Source organism: Bison bison, unplaced genomic scaffold, assembly GCF_000754665.1.
Source record: "Bison bison bison isolate TAMUID 2011002044 unplaced genomic scaffold, Bison_UMD1.0 scf7180017864517, whole genome shotgun sequence".
Lineage (NCBI taxonomy): Eukaryota > Metazoa > Chordata > Mammalia > Artiodactyla > Bovidae > Bison > Bison bison.
The window spans coordinates 8,179,805-8,198,499 of record NW_011495070.1 but is presented as its reverse complement, the minus strand read 5'-3'; the positions used below and the strand labels follow the sequence as shown (position 1 = coordinate 8,198,499).

General features: G+C 44.2%; 1 protein-coding gene across 1 annotated transcript in view; it reads left to right on the top strand.

Annotated features, from left to right (window-relative positions):
* Positions 1 to 18,695, top strand: part of TBC1D9 (TBC1 domain family, member 9 (with GRAM domain)) — a gene marked incomplete at its 5' end in the record, with an annotated part of 135,646 nt that overhangs the window by 54,433 nt on the left and 62,518 nt on the right. Inside the window, 2 exons of the mRNA XM_010830316.1 lie at positions 3,781 to 3,891; positions 17,420 to 17,538. Coding sequence (XP_010828618.1) covers positions 3,781 to 3,891; positions 17,420 to 17,538 — 230 coding nt within the window. The remainder of the gene's footprint in view (positions 1 to 3,780; positions 3,892 to 17,419; positions 17,539 to 18,695) is intronic.

Below are 18,695 nucleotides of genomic sequence, written 5' to 3'. Positions count from 1 at the left end.
ATCAGACCTTGTTGTCATGGAGCTCCCAGCCTGGAAAGAGGAGAAGAAATGGAACAAGGCAAAATGTGCACTGATTTTAAATAAATGCAATAGGTATTACAGGAGCAGAACTCAGAGGGAGATCAGGGTTAGAAAGAGGTGGCGTGAGAGAATTAGGAGTTTGTCATTTGGGGTGGTGGGAGGTGGGCATTGATGGACAAGCACACTATCCCAAGTGGAGGGAAAATCCTGGTCTGTGTTACCAAGTGAATGGATATTTTTAAATTTTTTATTTCTTTTTTTTCTTTTTAATAATTTTATTTATTTATTTTTGGCTATGCTAGGTCTTCATTGCTTCATGGACTTTTCTCTAGTTGTGGCAAGCAAGGGCCAGTAGATATGGATGTGCCTGTTAAGTGAAAGTTAGTAAGTCGTGTCTACTCTTACTCTTGTGATCTCATGGACTGTAGCCTGCCAGGCTCTTCTGTCCATGGGATTCTCCAGGCAAAAATACTGGAGTGGGTTGCCATGCTCTCCTCCAGGGGATCTTCCTGACCCAGGGATCGAACCTGGGTCTGTTGCGTTGCAGGCAGGTTCTTTGCCATCTGAGCCACCAGGGAAAGACGATGTGCCTATTAGTGTTCATCTAAATCTTCATGGAATTGGTGGTGCCAGTTGTGAATGCACACACACGGTTGGTGAGCTGGCATCTAATCAGAAGCCCTCACTCCACTGGCATCCTCTTGAAGGCCACTGAATTTTCTTTCCCTCTGAGTGATACCAGAAGGTTTTTAATTAGAATAGTGGGTGGTATAGATGATTTGTAGTTACGGACATTTGTGGTCAAGACATGTGGATGGGATTGGACCTTTTCAGAGGTCTTCTCTCTTTGGTGTCACAGAGTATAGAAGACTAGTGAGGCATTAAGGATGAGGGAACTGAGGTTTGGAGGGGCTGGGTCTGGGAGGTGGCCCAGCCAGGACTGAAGAGCTCCAGAACCCAGACTTCCTCTGTGGACTGCTCTGCATGCCCTTGGAAGAATGTTTATCTACCGTGACGCTCTCTTAGAGGCTCGTTAAACCACAGAGGCTGGGCTTCCCTACTGGCTCAGACGTAAAGAATCTGCCTATAACTCAGGAGATGCAGGTTTGATCCCTGGGTCAAGAACATCCTGTGGTCAAGAAGGGAATGGCAACTCACTCCAGTATTCTTGCCTGGAGAATCCCATGGACAGAGGAGCCTGGTGGGCTACAGTCCGTGGAGTCGAAGACTCAGACATGACTGAGTGACTAATACACACACAAACCAGAGAGGCTCATCCTTGACTGTGAAGCCTGTGTGCCTTAGAAACAACGGATGTGTCACTTCCAGTATTTTGATTCTAGAAAAGGAAAAGTATCACCAATGCTTGCCTATTATGACTGATGGACTTGTATTTCTGGATCACATGTGTTTCTAGTTAACATAGAGAGCAATCCAGTTTAGCTGGCACTCTTTGCTTTTCCTATTAATACACCCTCCCATCTGCAGATAATTGAAGAGTAATTAGAAGTCTGCAGTAAATTCTAGTCACAGTAGAGAACAAAAATGCACACGTGTGGTATTCTATGGAAAATGACTCCTCAGAAAACTCTGCAGACCCTAAAGACTTGATTTTTGATGTATTTCATACAAGCCAGAGCAAACACATGAATTCATTTACCCTTTAGTGAAAGTGTGGGCTTCCCTGTGGCTCAGACGGTAAGGAGTCTGCCTGCAATGCGGGAAACCCAAGTTTGATCCCTGGGTTGGGAAGATTCCCCTGGAGAAGAAAATGGCAACCCACTCCAATATTCTTGCCTGGAAAATCCCATGGACAGAGGAGCCTGGCAGGCTACAGTCCACAGGGTCGCAAAGCATCGGACACAACTGAGCGACTTTGCTTTTACTTTCTTAGTGAAAGTATGTTGCTCCTGGTGTATGCAGATCAGCTAGTGATCATTGTGGTTCACAGTGAACCTAGGTGGACTCCTGGCTGTGGACAAAGACCGAAAGGACAGCTGTGGGGCTTCCCCGTGTAAACCTCCCCAAGGTTTCTTGCTTAATACCTGGAGTTCGGGAAGGCAAGGGCTATTACGGCCACTTTACTAATGAGGGGGTGAAAGCCACCAGAAACTCAATGGCCTGTCCATGTGCCCCAGACCAGGAGGGAGCTCTTCTGAACACTAGGTCACTTGACCCCAGGCTGGCAGAGCAGAAGGAAGCGATGTCAGTAGCATCATGCATATTACGGTATTATTCAGGAGGGACAGAACCAAGCCTTAAGATGTTACTGGAAGACAACACATCAGGAGATACTGGCGGTGACAGTTTCATAAGAACCCGTGGTTCAGATTCAATAGAACTTCATGAGGGGTCTGCAGGCGGGGGGCAGGCACTGGGCTTGGTGCTTCCTGTATCCTAGTTATTTGCAACTGTGGCAGGACAAGGAAGGCTGGGGCCTTTTACTTTCCCCTCCCTGCCTCGACTAGGATCACTTCCACCTCCAAGTCGTTTTTAATCACCATGTGACGAATAGCAAAGGACTCTGCTATTGAGATGGGGGAAATGCTTGTTTCACAGCCCTGTTCACTCCTAAACGCAGCCCTAATATACTGCCTGGCCCTCGCCCCGACTGGATTACACATGTCTTAGGGACTCTTGGAGAAGGCAATGGCACCCCACTCCAGTACTCTTGCCTGGAAAGTCCCATGGACGGAGGAGCCTGGTAGGCTGCAGTCCATGGGGTCACTAAGAGTCGGACACGACTGAGCGACTTCACTTTCACTTTTCACTTTTATGCATCGGAGAAGGAAATGGCAACCCACTCCAGTGTTCTTGCCTGGAGAATCCCAGGGACGGGGGAGCCTGGTGGGTGGCCGTCTGTGGGGTCGCACAGAGTCGGACACGACTGAAGCGACTTAGCAGCAGCAGCAGTAGCAGCAGGGACTCTTGCCTTATTCAGCTTCATGCCCACTGGGTCTGCTTTGCATCTGAAAGTGTGAAAGTGTTAGTTGCTTAGTTGTGTCTGACTCTTCGCGACCGCATGGACTGTGGCCCACCAGGCTCCTTTGTTGATGGAATTCTCCAGGCAAGAATACTGGAGTAGGTTGCCATTCCCTTCTCCAGGGGATCTTCCTGACTCAAGGATCAAGCCCGGGTCTCCTGCATTGCAGACAGATTCTTTACTGTCTGAGCCATCAGGGAAGCCCTGCCTTGCATATAGTAGTGATTTAGTTTTTGCTGAGCTGAACTGGACCTTTTCAATACAAAAGAAAGGTGAGAAATATTATTATTATGAAAATAAGACTTGGGGCTGCCTAGCACATGGACTCAGATGTACATGACTGGTTCCTGTGGTTTTGTTAGGTTACTTAAATTAAGGATTTGTTTGTAGGATGAAAAAGGGGAGAAAATATTACACACTGTTTGTAATGACGGTAAAGCAAAGACCCCAGAATATCAGTGCTTCATACCTTACTTTTTAATTTGAAACAGGTATTTATTATCAATAACACCGTGTGCCAGGGACTGAGGTAGGAGCTTTGTTGGTTTTGTTTTGGAAACCAGCACTGTCTTTCAGCATATGCAGCGTCTCTTGCAGGTGGGTGGAACAAGTATTGTAGAGCCAGCAGCATCACACCCGAGAAGAAAGTTTTGTCCAGATGGGATGTGGTGGGAGAGGGTTTGTTGACAGGTCCACCAGAAGGGGCGTATCCACAGTGCTGCCTCTGGGAATTTGGAGGAGACCCTTCAACTTTTCTCCCCGCTTTGTGTCCTCAGGCCTCTTGGTGGGCACCCTCGATGTCGTGCTGGACTCCAGTGCCCGCGTCGCTCCTTACCGAATCCTGTACCAGACTCCAGATTCTTTGGTCTATTGGACCATCGCCTGTGGTAAGTGCAATATTTGGAAATACGGGAAGTGTTATGATTGACAACTTTCTTTCAGAAGGGAAGGGACATTTCATTGTGAGATGCAATCTATGGGTCATTTAAGACAAGTTACTATGGCCGTTTCAGCAGATAAACCCTGAATCTCAGCAGTTGAACACAATAATGGTTTCTTTCTCAACCTGCTGAAGACTTATGGGGGTCCAGTGGCCACCTCCATCTGTAGTAACACCCCGTAGAACACAAAACTTCCAAGATCAACTTCCAAGGAAAAAGCAGGAGGCGGAGGCACACCGGTGTTCCACTTGCTTGGCCAAGAAGTGCCACCACCTTGACTCACACCCTGTCGGCTAGATAGAATTAGTCAACATGGCCCCACAGCAAAGCTGGGAAATGACTAGGAACACATGAAGTCCTGGGTGGACTAAGGAATACTTATCCTTCCTACCGAGTAGGGATTATTTACTTCTCCTGATGGTAATACGTAATAATGTACTGGGCTTAAGGACTTCCCTTGTGGCTCAGCTGGTAAAGAATCCGCCTGCAATGCAGGTGGCCTGGGTTCGATCCCTGGGTTGGGAAGATCCCGTGGAGAAGGGAATGGCAACCCACTCCAGTATTCTGGCCTGGAGAATTCCATGGGGTTGCAAAGAGTCAGACACAACTGAGCGACTTTCACTCACTGGGCTTAAAATAGTGGTAAACAGTCATGCTGTTATTAGGTCTCTCACAAGAACTGCTAGTCCAAAGTGGCTGAGGGTTTTTTTCTTTTTTTCTTTTTTTTTTAGTTATTTGTTTTTTCAAATAACCCTAGGAAGAGCAGGGGCACTGAACAGTTTTGTTTTTTAATTTTTTGCCATGATTTTTAAAAAAATTAATGGATTTTCTTCTTTAGTTTTAGATTTATAGGAAAATTGAATAGGTAGTTTGGAGCACTTCCATATATGCTCCATATATATAAGTTTCTCCTGCAGTTAACATCTTACTATGAAACATTTGTTCCAGTGGGTGAACCAGTGTTGCTACATTATTATTGAACAGAGTCCATATTTTATTTAGATTTCCTTAGTTTTTACCTGATGTCCTTTTTCTGTTCCAGGATCCCAGCCAGGGTACTATTTTCTGTTTAGTTGATATATCTCTTTAGTCTTCTCTTGGCTGTAGAAGTTATTCAGACTTGCCTTGTTTTTGATGACTCTGCCATTTTTTAAGGATAATGGTCGGGTGTATTATAGAATTGTCCTTCTGTTGGAATTTATCTGATGTTCTCATGATTTGGCTGGGGTGATAGATTTTTGTGAGGAAGATCACAGAGATAAAGTGCTATTTTCATCACTTTATGTCAAGCAAGGGCACCTCCTATCAAGCTGATTTATGACTGATGATGTCCTTGATCACCTGGCTGGAGTAGTGTTTTTTTTGAGTTTTCCCACTGTCTTCTTCTCCTTCCCAAACTGTCCTCCTTAAAAGTAAGTCACCATGCACACTTACTGGTAGGGGGTTTTAATTTGTTCAATTATTTTTATCACTGTGAATGCATGACTATTTATTCCTTGTGTTATAATCCAGCACAACTATTTTGTTGCTCAATTCGGTCTAGCTTTGACCACTGGGAGCTCTTTCAGTTGACTTTATTCAGGTTTTAAATTGATCTCTGCTTGGTAGGAAGTGCCATGCTGGGATCTGAAGATATAAAGATAATTAGATCCGGCCTCTGCTTTTGAGAATGCAAGGAAATAGTCACAGCCCAGTGTGAGCAAGTACCAAGCAGTGCCACTGGGCGGTGGGGCTGCCGACTAGAGACAGGAACCTAGGCTGGCCTTCTCCAAGGGTAGGGGGAGTTCTCTGGGGATGTTTTCAGACTGCCGGTGGGCTCTGGTACCCTAGCAAAACACTCTCAAGGATTCAGCACCTGAAATTCTAACATTGTAGTTGTGTCCCTTTAAAGTTATTCCGGTTCAGATGCAAACAGGAGAAACAATGAAGTGACTTAGCATTTAAGCATTCCAGTGAATGAAGGAATGGCAGTGTGAGTCCGGGCAGGGAGAAAACCATCCAGGCAGGCGTGAGGGCTGGGAATTAGAGCAAGAGGAAAGCGATAAGGATAAAGGAAGAGAGAAGCTGGACCCTGACAGTGTCATCCCTCGTAAGATAGTTGTATTTCACACCACACAAGGGGCAACACCCAGCTACGGTAGAAGGGAAAGTGCCTGGTGGGAGTTGGTTGGGAAAATGTCACTTTTAGTTGGCAAACAGTGTAGAATGGTATTAAAATAGACATTGGAGCCAGCAAGTGAAGAAAGAGAAAGGAAATCAGGCAGAACTGCCAGCACCCTGGACGGAAGGAGGCTTTGACACTCTCATCGTCCAGCGTTTGCATCACTTGTTCCAGACTTTCAAAATCCTGTAGAGCCTGGAGGTTCTCAGAACCCTTAGGATTCCTGGCCTTCCCAGGTCAGTGCACGCGTACGGGGCTATGATGAGCTGGTTCCTATCTGTGACTTTTTTTTTCCTCCCCTGTTATCTGACATTACTATTCTTCACTCTGTTTCTGAGGTTTTGCCATTCTATGGAGCAAAGGCTCCAAGGAATGCTCCTATGGGGAAGAGCCCAGAGTTATGAAGACCAGTTATTCCTGAGTTATTTGCCAAGCCAGGGCTAAGGAACACAGGGCAATAAATGCTGATGTCATAATTTATACCTCAAGGAGATGATACCTGTCACACATGATCTCATTATAATACACCTGGAGCGGTTCTAGCTTTTGAATATATTGATTACCCAGAATTTCCCTGTAGAAGACGTCACAGAAGTGAGACTCCACAACCTCTGTTAAAGTTCATTCACCCACTAATTGTTCCTTCTTATCGATTTCTCTTTAAAACCCAAACTCCTGGCTCCCTTTCAGGAGATTTTAAGAGCCGAAGTTGCTAGTTTAAAAAGGTTCCTTTCAGTTTGTAATTAAAAAAAAATTTTTTTTTTCCTGTAAGCTATAAAGTTGATATTTGGTGGGACTGTCTGGCAAGAGCTTTTTAATATGCTCTTTTTTTTTTTTTGGTTGCACCTTGAGGCTTGTGAAATCTTAGTTTTCTAACCTGGGCTCAAACCTGGGCGCTCTACAAGCTGGGCCCTCCACAGTGTAGTGTGGAGTCCTAACCACTAATTTGCTCTGATCTTATGAATCGTTGCTGTAAGAGAAGGTTCAACAGAAGATTGTCTAACTCACTGCCCTGTAGAATCCATAGGATCGCAAACCTCTGTTTTTATGCCACGTGCCTTGTGAAACTGATTTGTGTAAAGTGAACTAAGGGCACGTCTACAATCAATGTGTTCCACTTTCTGTAGGAGAGTAGCTGTCTTAGTGGTAAATTCTACTCGTGTGATGGTCTTAGGTTTGAGCTGCATGGAGCCAGGCAGGACCTAGTTTCAGACCTCATATGACTTACTCCAGTATAACGCTCACTCAGTCATTGACAGTGTGAACAGAAAGAAGAGGGGAGCAAAAAACAGGAGTTATTTGTTGAAACGTTGTTTTCAGATGCTTCTTTTTACTGTGTTCTATCATCTGTATGCAGATTGACTTGAAGAAATTGCTTTATTATGTTTCTTTGGCACTGATACCTTTCATTGGGAAGGGGAGCCAAAAACTGCCTAAATAATGACTTTTTCTTTTCACTGCCACTTCACAAAGTGAAGCCGCTGTTGCTTTTGGTGGATATTCCATTGTGCCATCGATTCCAGCCTGCTAACTTGCATTTTGTTCTGTGGTTTGTGTAGTCACGTCGTTTTTGCTATTTATTTTTCTTTTTAAATTGTTTACTTTATTATCATTTTTTTTTTTTACTGCAACATGCAGCTTGCTGTATTTTAATTCCCTGACCAGGGATTGAACCCAGGGCCCTGGCGATGAAAGCTCAAGTCCTAACCACTGACCACCAGGGAATTCCCTGCCATTTCCAAGAACACAAAGGAAGTAGTACCTTAGGAGTTGGTCCAGAGTACTTTATTGAGCTGGTTATACTCTGACAGTCCTGCCCGTTTCCCACCAGTGAGTGCGTATTTTACACTTGTGTTCTCACTGGGGCACTAAACAGCTTCAGATGTTCCCCCAGCAGCTGGTGTCTTGGCCTTGGTACCCCAGAGGCAGGAGAGAGCTCACTCCTTTGCCCTCCTCAAACTTCAAGGGTCTTAAGCAGAAGGCAACCCATTTGGCTGTCCCCACAAGAAGAACTAAGGGCTTCCCAGATGGTGCAGTTGCAAAGAATCGGGAAACACAAGAGACCTGGGTTTGATCCTGGGGTTAGGAAGATCCCTTGGAAAAGGAAACAGCAACCCAGTCCAGTATTCTTGCCTGGAAAATTCCATGGACAGAGGAGCCTGGTGGGCTACAGTCCATGGGGTCACAAAGAGTCAGACACGACTGAGCATGTATACACACAATCAGAACTGGGAGGTTCAAACAGTAAGAAACGTTATACAGCCTCATAAGAATATTCTGCTGTGCTGTTTAGTTGCTAAGTCGTGTCTGACTCTTCAGCCCCATGGACTATAGCCCACCAGGCTCCTCTGTCCATGGGATTATCCTGGCAAGAATACTGGAGTGGTTGCCATTCCCTTCTCTAAGGGATCTAACCCGAGTCTCCTGTGTCTCCTGTGTTACCACTGCACCTCCTGGGATGCTCTTCAAGAGAATATGGACATATAGAATTGCAGATAATTCCAAGGCCCTGGGACACAAGAGTTACAATTAGAGAGACAGTTCTCTGTGGGTACATCTGACCTTCCAACAGGACTAATAAAGGAAATGATGGCACCTCACAGATAACACAGCCCTGAATGGTGCCTTGATTCCTCTGCCCATTGATTTAGTTTCCCTTTTCTTTACCATCTTAGAATCTCATCTGGGCCCATGTAGGCATTCATTTTCAGAACGGAAAGATAGAGTAGCCACGGCCTTGTCCAGGGCTCTGATCGTGACAGGGAACAGAGGCAAAGTAAAGTGCCCATTGTTCACATGGCTAGTTACAGCCAGTTAGTGCAGAGCCGAGGTCAAGTTCTCAGCCCCCTCCACTCCCAGCCCAGGCCTTTTTAAATGCTACCATGCTGGCTTTTATGATTGAACATTCTTTTAGTCAGCAGCTACTGAGACCTGGAGTTTAATGAAAGGGTGCTAATTGGTTCTGCTTCTCCTTCTTCTCTACACTAGATAGCGAAATGCTGGGTCATTTAGTCGCCTTTCACGTGACATATACGTAATGTGGACGTTGGCCATTATCCGTGTTTCCTTGGTCTGTGTACCTCAGGAACTATTCTTGTATCCTTGGGAATATAGCAGCTTAAATAAAAGAACTTACTTTTTAATGTATAAGCAGTACATGATTATTTCAGGAAATTAGAAAATATAAGCTAAGAAAATAAAATATTGAAAAACAGTACTGCTGCTGCTAAGTCACTTCAGTCGTGTCCGACTCTTAGCGACCCCATAGACGGCAGCCACCAGGCTCCCCCGTCCCTGGGATTCTCCAGGCAAGAATACTGGAGTGGGTTGCCATTTCCTTCTCCAATGCATGCATGCATGCTAAGGTGCTTCAGTCGTGTCTGACTCTTAGCCACCCCATGGACAGCAGCCCACCAGGCTCCTCTGTCCACGGGATTCTCCAGGCAAGAATACTGGAGTGGGTTGCCATTGCCTTCTCCATATACATGTATACATATGTGTATGTATATACATATGTGTGTCTGATATACATATATGGATAGTCTTTCTATGTCAAGAAAATATATGTCTATCATGTCAATTTTAACAAGTAGATAATATTTTATTGTGTATATAATGTAATTTACCTAGCTGATGTGCTGTTTTTTGGAAATCTAGGTTTTTTTCCCCTAATGATAACTGCATTTTGAAAAATCTTAGTATCCTCTAAACCAAATATTTCCACATTCCTTTAATTATCACCTTAGAATAAATTTGTAGAAGTAGATATGCTGAATCAAAGAAGACTTTTAGTGTCATTAGCCTGGTTGCCCTCCAGAAAGATAGCCATTTACATTCTGTCCATCAAGGTAAGGGAGGACCTTGGCATTTAAGTAAAATAAGCAAAATAATGACTGCTGCTGCTGCTGCTAAGTCGCTTCAGTCGTGTCCGATTCTGTGCATATCGGCCAGACTCCCCCGTCCCTGGGATTCTCCAGGCAAGAACACTGGAGTGGGTTGCCATTTCCTTCTCCAATGCATGAAAGTGAAAAGTGAAAGTGAAGTCGCTCAGTCGTGTCTGACTCTTTGAGACCCCATGGACTGCAGCCCACCGGGCTCCTCCATCCATGGGATTTTCCAGGCAAAAGTACTAGAGTGGGGTGCCATCACCTTTTCCTAAAATAATGACATCAACCACTAATTCTTACTGCCCAGGTTGAATGAGTTACCTGAGCCTCTCTCTTCTCAAGTGATTATAAAGCTATGAGCACACTGTTATGACCTGTAAGGGACTGTAAGCAGAGTTATGTAAGAAGCTTATAATAGTTAGACAAGGATTGCGAGGCTTGCTTTACTTCAATCTGCAGTCTAAACATAATGGTGTCAGGGCCAGAGAGATTTGTGCTGAATGTACGCTAGTCAGGCACCAGTTCAGCAGCTGGTTTTTAGTGCTCTGACATCAGAAATGAGAAGTATCTTCAACATCAGTATATCTCCTACATCACATTTCAAGATGAGATCTTTGTGTTTTCTTGCTTATGATGGTAATAGCAAAAGTAGCTAGTTAGTGCTTTGTATTGATGTATTCTAGACCTGTGCTGAGCACTTTACACGTGTTATTGTCCTTAATCTCCAGCACAAGCTTCTATGGTAGGTGTTGTTACCTCCATGTTACAGATGAGGGATCTGAAGCACAGAAAGGTTAAGTAACTTCTATGGTCACAGAACTTCTGTTTGGTGTGGAGGGGTTGAAACCAGGTGTACTTTTTTGACATCAAAGCCTGTGGTCTGAGCTATTATGTAATATTGTCTCACTGATAATCAGGCTGTATATTACTCCAGATACTCTAACCTCTAGGGATATTTAACCTCACTTCTAAAATATGTCAGTAGGTGGAACTGTAGCAATGAAGAGCAAGCATTTGGGGGCAGAAAAATCTGAATTTGATTTTATAGGCTGTGGAAGCCTCAGCGTCCTCATCTGTGGAAGGAGGGTAATTGGAACCAGTTGTAGGAGTGCTGTGAGATTACATGTCTGTGGTGAAATCGTGGCACCTGGTCTTGGTAAATAGGCACAGATAAGTAATAGAAAACACATCATTATCACTGCTTAACTTGTTTAAAGTTTTAGCTTTAATTGGATGTGGATTTTTAAGTTTTTATTTAATGTTGGAATATAGTCAATTAACAATGTGGTGATAGTTCAGGTGAACAGCAGAGGGACTCAGCCGTACATATACATGGATTTCTTCTTCCCCAAACTCCCCTCCCATTCAGGTGCCAGGTAACATTGAGCAGAGTTCCCTGCGCTATACACTAGGTTCTTGTTGGTTATCCATTTTCAATATAGCAGTGTATACATATCGGTGGATGTGGATTTTTAAACCATAAATTTCCCTTTTGTTTCCAAAACTGTTCAAATCAGTGCATTATTTTGGGGTTGTATCTCTTGTCCTCTCCAGAGGCAAGTTTGTCCTTTTTCTGGGGGTAGGTAGTACAGTGGTGGCTTTGTAAATCCAACAGACAGCAAGTGACACTCAGGCATATTGGGTATTATCCTTTATTTTGTATTTAAATTACAACATTATCATCTTTGGGGCTAAAGGTTGCGTGTGTCTGAGGCCATAAAATAGATGCTTCCCTTTCACCTTTATTTAAGTAGCTTCAAGCACAATTCTTTTGAGAACTGGATCCGTTTTGGGATCCAAGCAGCCTGTTCTGACATCTGAAAATACTAGATTGGTTGCTTTTTAATCCCTGGGAGGTTTAGTGAGTTTGTTTTGCTTGGTTTTGTTTTCTGCCTTGTCACAAGAGGTTTTTATTTTTGCCTAGACACATATATATACAAGAGGTTTTTATTTTTTGCCTAGACACAGACATATATATCTATACATGTGCATACGTACCCTCTTGATCAGAGGAAATATACCATCTTAGATATATTTGAATTCAGGTTTTTAAGTCAGTGCTGCAGTCCCAGAACCAAATTTCGTTAATATCAGTCATGCACCACAAAAGATACCCACTGAATCGCCATCAGTGAAGTCTTACGCTTTTGTTCTTAATCTGAGGCCAGATACAGTTGAATCCATTTTGTGGATCCATTTTAATACCTCTGTCTTTTTATTTCAAGTGGACTTCCTATACTCTTAGGTACATCTCAAACCAGATGAGAAATAAGACTTAGGCTGATTCAGTATTTTCCATCATCGTAGGCAGTGTTTAAATTTTGCCCAAATATACACACGAGGCCTGTGCATAGTATTCTGAAAACAAAACACAACCCTGCAAATAGTAAAAGATTCTCATTTTTCCAAATTTAATTTCTAAATACTCTTAAGCCTCTCAAGTGTTAATCCAGTTTTTCCCGTAGCAAAAAGCTTTATCTTGGGTTTCCTGAAGGCTTCTCCTACCCGACACAGCTTTCTTTGTTGTTTCAGCTGATTGCACATCGGGTCAGCTTGTTGTTCCTGCTATATCTCTGTCGAAGCAGCCTTGCCAGAAGGACTGCCAAGTCCTTCCTTTCTCTTCTGAGTGCCTAACACATTTTGCCCGAACGGTTGGGTAAATAGACCAGCCCTCTCTCAGAGTCATGGCAGAAGAGCTTCCTGTTACCTCACTTTACACAGTAACAGAAGCAAAGTTCCAGGCTCTTAAACATTGTAGCCCTTGGGCTTACTTTCTTGAGAAATGAAAGAGCCTGATATAAGGAACATTCAGGATTCCAACATGTTTCTCTTGGAGTCTCCCTCTTTCCTAAAGGGTGATCTGGCAACAGTGTCAGTTGCTCTTAAACTGTTAGCAGGACATTTGCTCTGTGATCTCTGAGCAGTACCCTTCTCTGAGATGGGAAGTGGACACCTGCTTTCAGAGAGAACTTTTACTTGATTGGCATCTTTAGAATGTGCCTTGTCCGCTGGGGGAGGAATCCAGCCCTGCCTTCTAGGTAGGCATCCTTGTATTTCCTGTCTCCAGAGCCTGGAGCCTTAAACACCTGTCCTCGTTTATTTTGTGTGCCTTTAGGAAAGTGATCAGAGAATATGGTGCATTTGCAGAGTAAATATAAATGTAAAAGGTATATTTCCCTTCCTCTCCCTGGCAAGTGTCTATTGGGTATGGATCAGAATCCATAGTTAATTCCTGAAACTACTGTTGGCTGATAGCATCTGTGACTTTTTCTTTTCTCGTTTATGCTGATAATGGTTTCTTATAATGGTATACACAGTTCTTCCTTATCTATAACCCTGTTTTATGGAACTTTGTAACCTTGGGCCTGGATATAGCCAGAAGAAACCTGAAACCTCCTTGGTAGCACAGAAGCAGGCCCAAAGCATCGTGCAAAGAACTGAAGACCTAAAGATACTGAGATTTGGAATTGAAAGAGACACGTGTACCCCAGTGTTCACTGCAGCACTGTTTACAATAGCTAGGACATGGAAGCACCCTAGATGTCCATTGGCAAACAAATGGATACAGAAGTCGTGGTACATATACACAATGGAATGTTCAGTTCAGTTCAGTTCAGTTGCTCAGTCGTGTCCGACTCTTCGACCCCATGAATTGCAGCACACCAGGCCTCCCTGTCCATCACCAACTCCCGGAGTTCACTCAGACTCACATCTCATCCTCTGTTGTCCCCTTCTCCTCTTGTCCCTAATCCCTCCCAGCATCAGAGTCTTTTCCAATGAGTCAACTCTTCGCATGAGGTGGCCAAAGTACTGGAGTTTAGCTTTAGCATCATTCCTTCCAAAGAACACCCAGGGCTGATCTCCTTCAGAATGGACTGGTTGGATCTCCTTGCAGTCCAAGGCACTCTCAAGAGTCTTCTCCAACACCACAGTTCAAAAGCATCAATTCTTTGGTGCTCAGCCTTCTTCACGGTCCAACTCTCACATCCATACATGACTACTGGAAAAACCATAGCCTTGACTATACGGAACTTTGAATGCATTTGAGTCAGTTCTAATGAGGTGGATGAAACTGGAGCCTATTATACAGAGTGAAGTAAGTCAGAAAGAAACACCAGTACAGTATATTAACACATATATATGAAATTTAGAAAGACGGTCACAACAACCCTATAGGCAAGACAGCAAAAGAGACACAGATGTAAAGAACAGACTTTTGGACTCTGTGGGAGAAGGCAAGGGTGGAATGATTTGAGAGAATAGCATTGAAACATGTATATTATCATATGTAAAACAGATGAGCAGTACAAGTTTGATGCATGAAGCAGGGCACGCAAAGCCGCTGCTCTGAGACAACCCAGAGGGATGGGTTGGGGAGGGGCAGTGGGAGGGGTTTCAGGGTGGGGGGACACATGTACACCGTGGCTGATTCATGCCGATGTACGGCAAAAACCACCACAAAAACCTCCAATTAAAATTAATAAATTAATCTAAAACAAACAAAAAATACAGATACTGAAATTTGCCATCTCAACACTTCTGTAAAGGGAGCTGTAAGTGGCTGATGATGACTCCAAAAGGCCAGCCTCTTCATATGACAGTGACTAGTATGAGAGAAGCCACAGGAAATGAAGGAACACAAGCAACAGTGGCAGGTGGAGAGGGGACATTGGTGGTGAGCACAGACAGAAATGTGGGGATTTACATCTCAGGCAATGAGGAGTAGAGAAAAGAGCCAGTGGTGAGAATGGCGTTAGGGGGTGGCAGGTAGAGATTGTGGAAATGACAGAACAGTGGGGCACACTGATGAGCAGGAGGTTGTAAAACAGCAAAGAAGGCAATAGAAGGGGAAACAACGTGGGTAGAAAACCTGAACTTCGATATAGGAGTGCTCAGAAGGCTACTTAAAAACGAGGGTCAGTCGTGAAGACCTTCATGTAATACCCATGAAAACTGGAGGCAGAAGTGAACGTTTGTTGAATGAGTGTGCTTATGCATATACCTTTTCCACCGTGGCTCGAGTGTGTGTGTGTTTTGGGGGTGGCAGGGTGGGCCTAGATGAATAAGCACACGAAAACTGCAGGCAGTGTGTGCAAAGGTGAAAGCACAGCTGGGCTGCCCTGGGCCTTATAGCTGATGGGTTCCATGCAGGATAACCAAGGAACAGGAGGCTGACTTGCGGTCAGTTGCCACCACAGCCAAACAGGGACTCCCAGGTCAGGTACCTGGTATGACCACCTGGTAAAGGGCAGCGCAGGGCGGTATACCAGTCCACAGGCAGACTGTCCCGGCTGAGCCGAGGGACGTGTGCAAACCAGCCTCTGGAAGGCATATCTACTATCGACATAGGCAGGGCGGAGGAGAGGCAATATCAGAGGCTGGGAATTGCCCCCGGTGGGTCTGCAGAAGTTCTTCAGTCCCCTGAGTCCCCAAAAGTGCCTGTGTCCTGAGGTGTGGACATCTAACAGTTGCCAGCAGGCACAGATGGGACGGCGGGGGGAGGGCACGTGGCCAGCATCAACTCTGGATTGGGCTCTGTCTGTATCGCCCAGCCAGCCGCAGCTGGGGATGGTGGTGACCTGTTTACAGGCAAGGAAGGACACAGTATATTTTAGAAAATTTTCCAATGCCTATTTAAAATTTTACGGTCTAAAATGTTTTAAAACTCTCTGGCTAACTCCAGAATGACTCATTGCCAAAATATTCCAAATGAGCATTGTATTTTGCATTTGGACAGTGTTTTCTACTTTACAAAGTGTATCTATAGACATTATTCCACGTGATTTTTTTATGACATTTCTCTGAAATGAATAAGGTTTTTTTTTAATGTGTCTCCATTTTACATGTAAAGAGTTTGAGACAGAGAAAGATGAAGCAGACTGTCTACAGGCACCCAGATGGCTGCTGGGAGAAAGGAAGGGGGACCCAGGTTTCATAAGCTCTAGCTCTTGCCGTGACAGCGTAGTGCAGAGTCATCGATTGCTTTTCCACGTGGTTCACTGTGACCCCGAAAGAGTGAGCTGTGGAAAGGGCCTGTGAAGAGCTCCAGACAGCCTCTTCGGCCTCCTAACTCAGAGATTTATTCTTTATCCTCTACAGAAGCATTCCACGTGGGCAGTTTGGGTGTTTCGGCTCAGAGTAAAAGAAAATGAATGTGGGGTTTGTTTTGGTTTTGCCTTTCCTTGACCAATGGATCTGAAAACCTTCCAAGTGTGAAAGTGTTAGTCGCTCAGTCGTATCCAACTCTCTGCTACCCCATGGACTGTAGGTAGCCCCCCTACAGGCTCCTCTGTCTGTGGGATTCTCCAGGCAAGAATACTGGAGGGAGTTGCTGTTTCCCTCTCCAAACAGTGCCTCTTATTCCCCAAGAGGTTTTAGTCCTGTTCCTCACAGTTCTGAGTATCACTATGGACACATATGTATCTCCTGCTTTTCCCAGTCAGTTAACAGAGTGAGATTCTGAGATATATCCAGTTACTGCTGACAAAGAAACAGAGAGAAGCTATTTTTAAAGAAATCAATTAAAAGATAACTTGGAAATCTTAAGGAGACATCTGAAGGAGTCAATTAGTAGAGTTGCAAAATCTTTCTTTAATTCTGGAATGAATAGTACATAAAATTTATAAAATAGGGATGGCTTCTAACAAACTGTTTTGCAAGGTCATTAACAATTGCAGGGCAAGAAAAAAAAGAAGGGAATTTGTTCTAGTGTCTCGACAATGACGTTGGCTTGGCATCCCTGTTTTGCCCTGCAGCTGTGGGCAGAGAGCAGGGTGCCTGTTACCTACTCTCCCAGGCTTAGGTTGATTCAGTTTGCAGGTTGGCCGGCGAGATGACTCTCGCTTCTTGTTTCTGACCTGGAGGGAGGCTGTGAGGATGACCTCATCCCATTACAATTCAGAGCCTCGGCGCTGGTGAGAACAGGGCTGCTATTCCCTAGTGATAGTCCATTTTCACATCTCATTCATAATTGAAGGGAGGGAGGATCATTTTTTGCCCATTATAGGAGGTGGTTACATCACATCTCTAGGGGCATACCGAAGGCCTCGTATTGTTGCAACTTAACAACTGTAACCTGGTCTCCTGACAAGATCTGCCTTCCCCTGAAAAGTGCAGATTCCCGGAGGGAGAAGAGAGGATAGGGCTAAGTTCCCAGCCCAGAAAAGGGAACGGGAGAAACGTCGCTGCCTTCCCACCCTAAAAGACTGTCCCCAAAGTTTCTGGACTCACCTGGTCAGACGTGACCATACACTATCCTTACTCTTGGATTTCTGATACATCTTTCAATGTCTTCTGTGTGACTTCCCTGACAGAGAGAAAGTATCAGAAGGCAGAGCTGATGGCAGTACACAGGCATGGGATGAGCCTGGGTTGTAAGTATCGTTTAAATGCTGACATTCGTTATCACCATTTTATGTTTGTGCAGGTGGTTCTAGAAAAGAAATCACTGAACACTGGGAATGGCTGGAGCAGAATCTGCTGCAGACACTTTCCATCTTTGAAAATGAGAACGATATCACCACATTTGTGAGAGGAAAAATACAGGTAATGCTTTATTTATTTTTTTGTTTTTATTAACATATAATTAACTTGCTGCACTGTGTTAGTTCTAGGTACACAACACAGTGATTCAGTATTTCTTAAGTTAGTGGAATTTAAAACAACAACTTTTCTCTGGAAAGAATTTCAAACTTACAGAAAAGTTGCAAAAGTAAGAATTGTATAAAACATACCTGGAGATCCTTTACCCACACATTCTTCTGTTATTAACAGTTGACCGCATTTAATTTATTATTTGTGGGAAACATTGAAAAGCATCAGTAAGCTTAGAAAAGATGGCAGCTTCCAAATTAAAAATATATATATATTATTGAATAACGGAGAGCTTGGACTATAAAGAAAGCTGAGCACCGAAGGCTTGATGCTTTTGAACTGTGGTGTTGGAGAAGACTCTTGAGAGTCCCTGGGACTGCAAGGAGATCCAACCAGTCCATTCTAAAGGAGAGCAGTCCTGGGTGTTCATTGGAAGGAATGATGCTAAAGCTGAAACTCCAGTATTTTGGCCACCTGATGGGAAGAGCTGACTCATTGGAAAAGACCCTGATGCTGGGAAAGATTGAGAGCAGGAGGAGATGGGGATGACAGAGGATGAGATGGTTGGATGGCATCACCGACTCAATGGACATGAGTTTGAGTAAACTCTGAGAGTTGGTGATGGACAAGGAGGCCTGGTGTTCTGCAGTTCATGGGGTCGCAAAGAGTTGGACACGACTGAGCAACTGAACTGAACTTATTGATAAAACCAAGCAGATTTGATAAATCATCCTTTGGTTTGAGTCATGTGTCTGAATTTCTGGGAAGTAATATGTGAACTGTGAACTTCCTGATGTTCAAGCTGATTTTAGAAAAGGCAGAGGAACCAGAGATCAAATTGCCAACATCCGCTGGATCGTGGAAAAAGCAAGAGAGTTCCAGAAAAACATCTATTTCTGCTTTATTGACTATGCCAAAGCCTTTGACTGTGTGGATCACAATATACTGTGGAAAATTCTGAAAGAGATGGGAATACCAGACCACCTGATCTGCCTCTTGAGAAACCTATATGCAGGTCAGGAAGCAACAGTTAGAACTGGACATGGAACAACAGACTGGTTTCAAATAGGAAAAGGAGTACGTCAAGGCTGTATATTGTCACCTGGCTT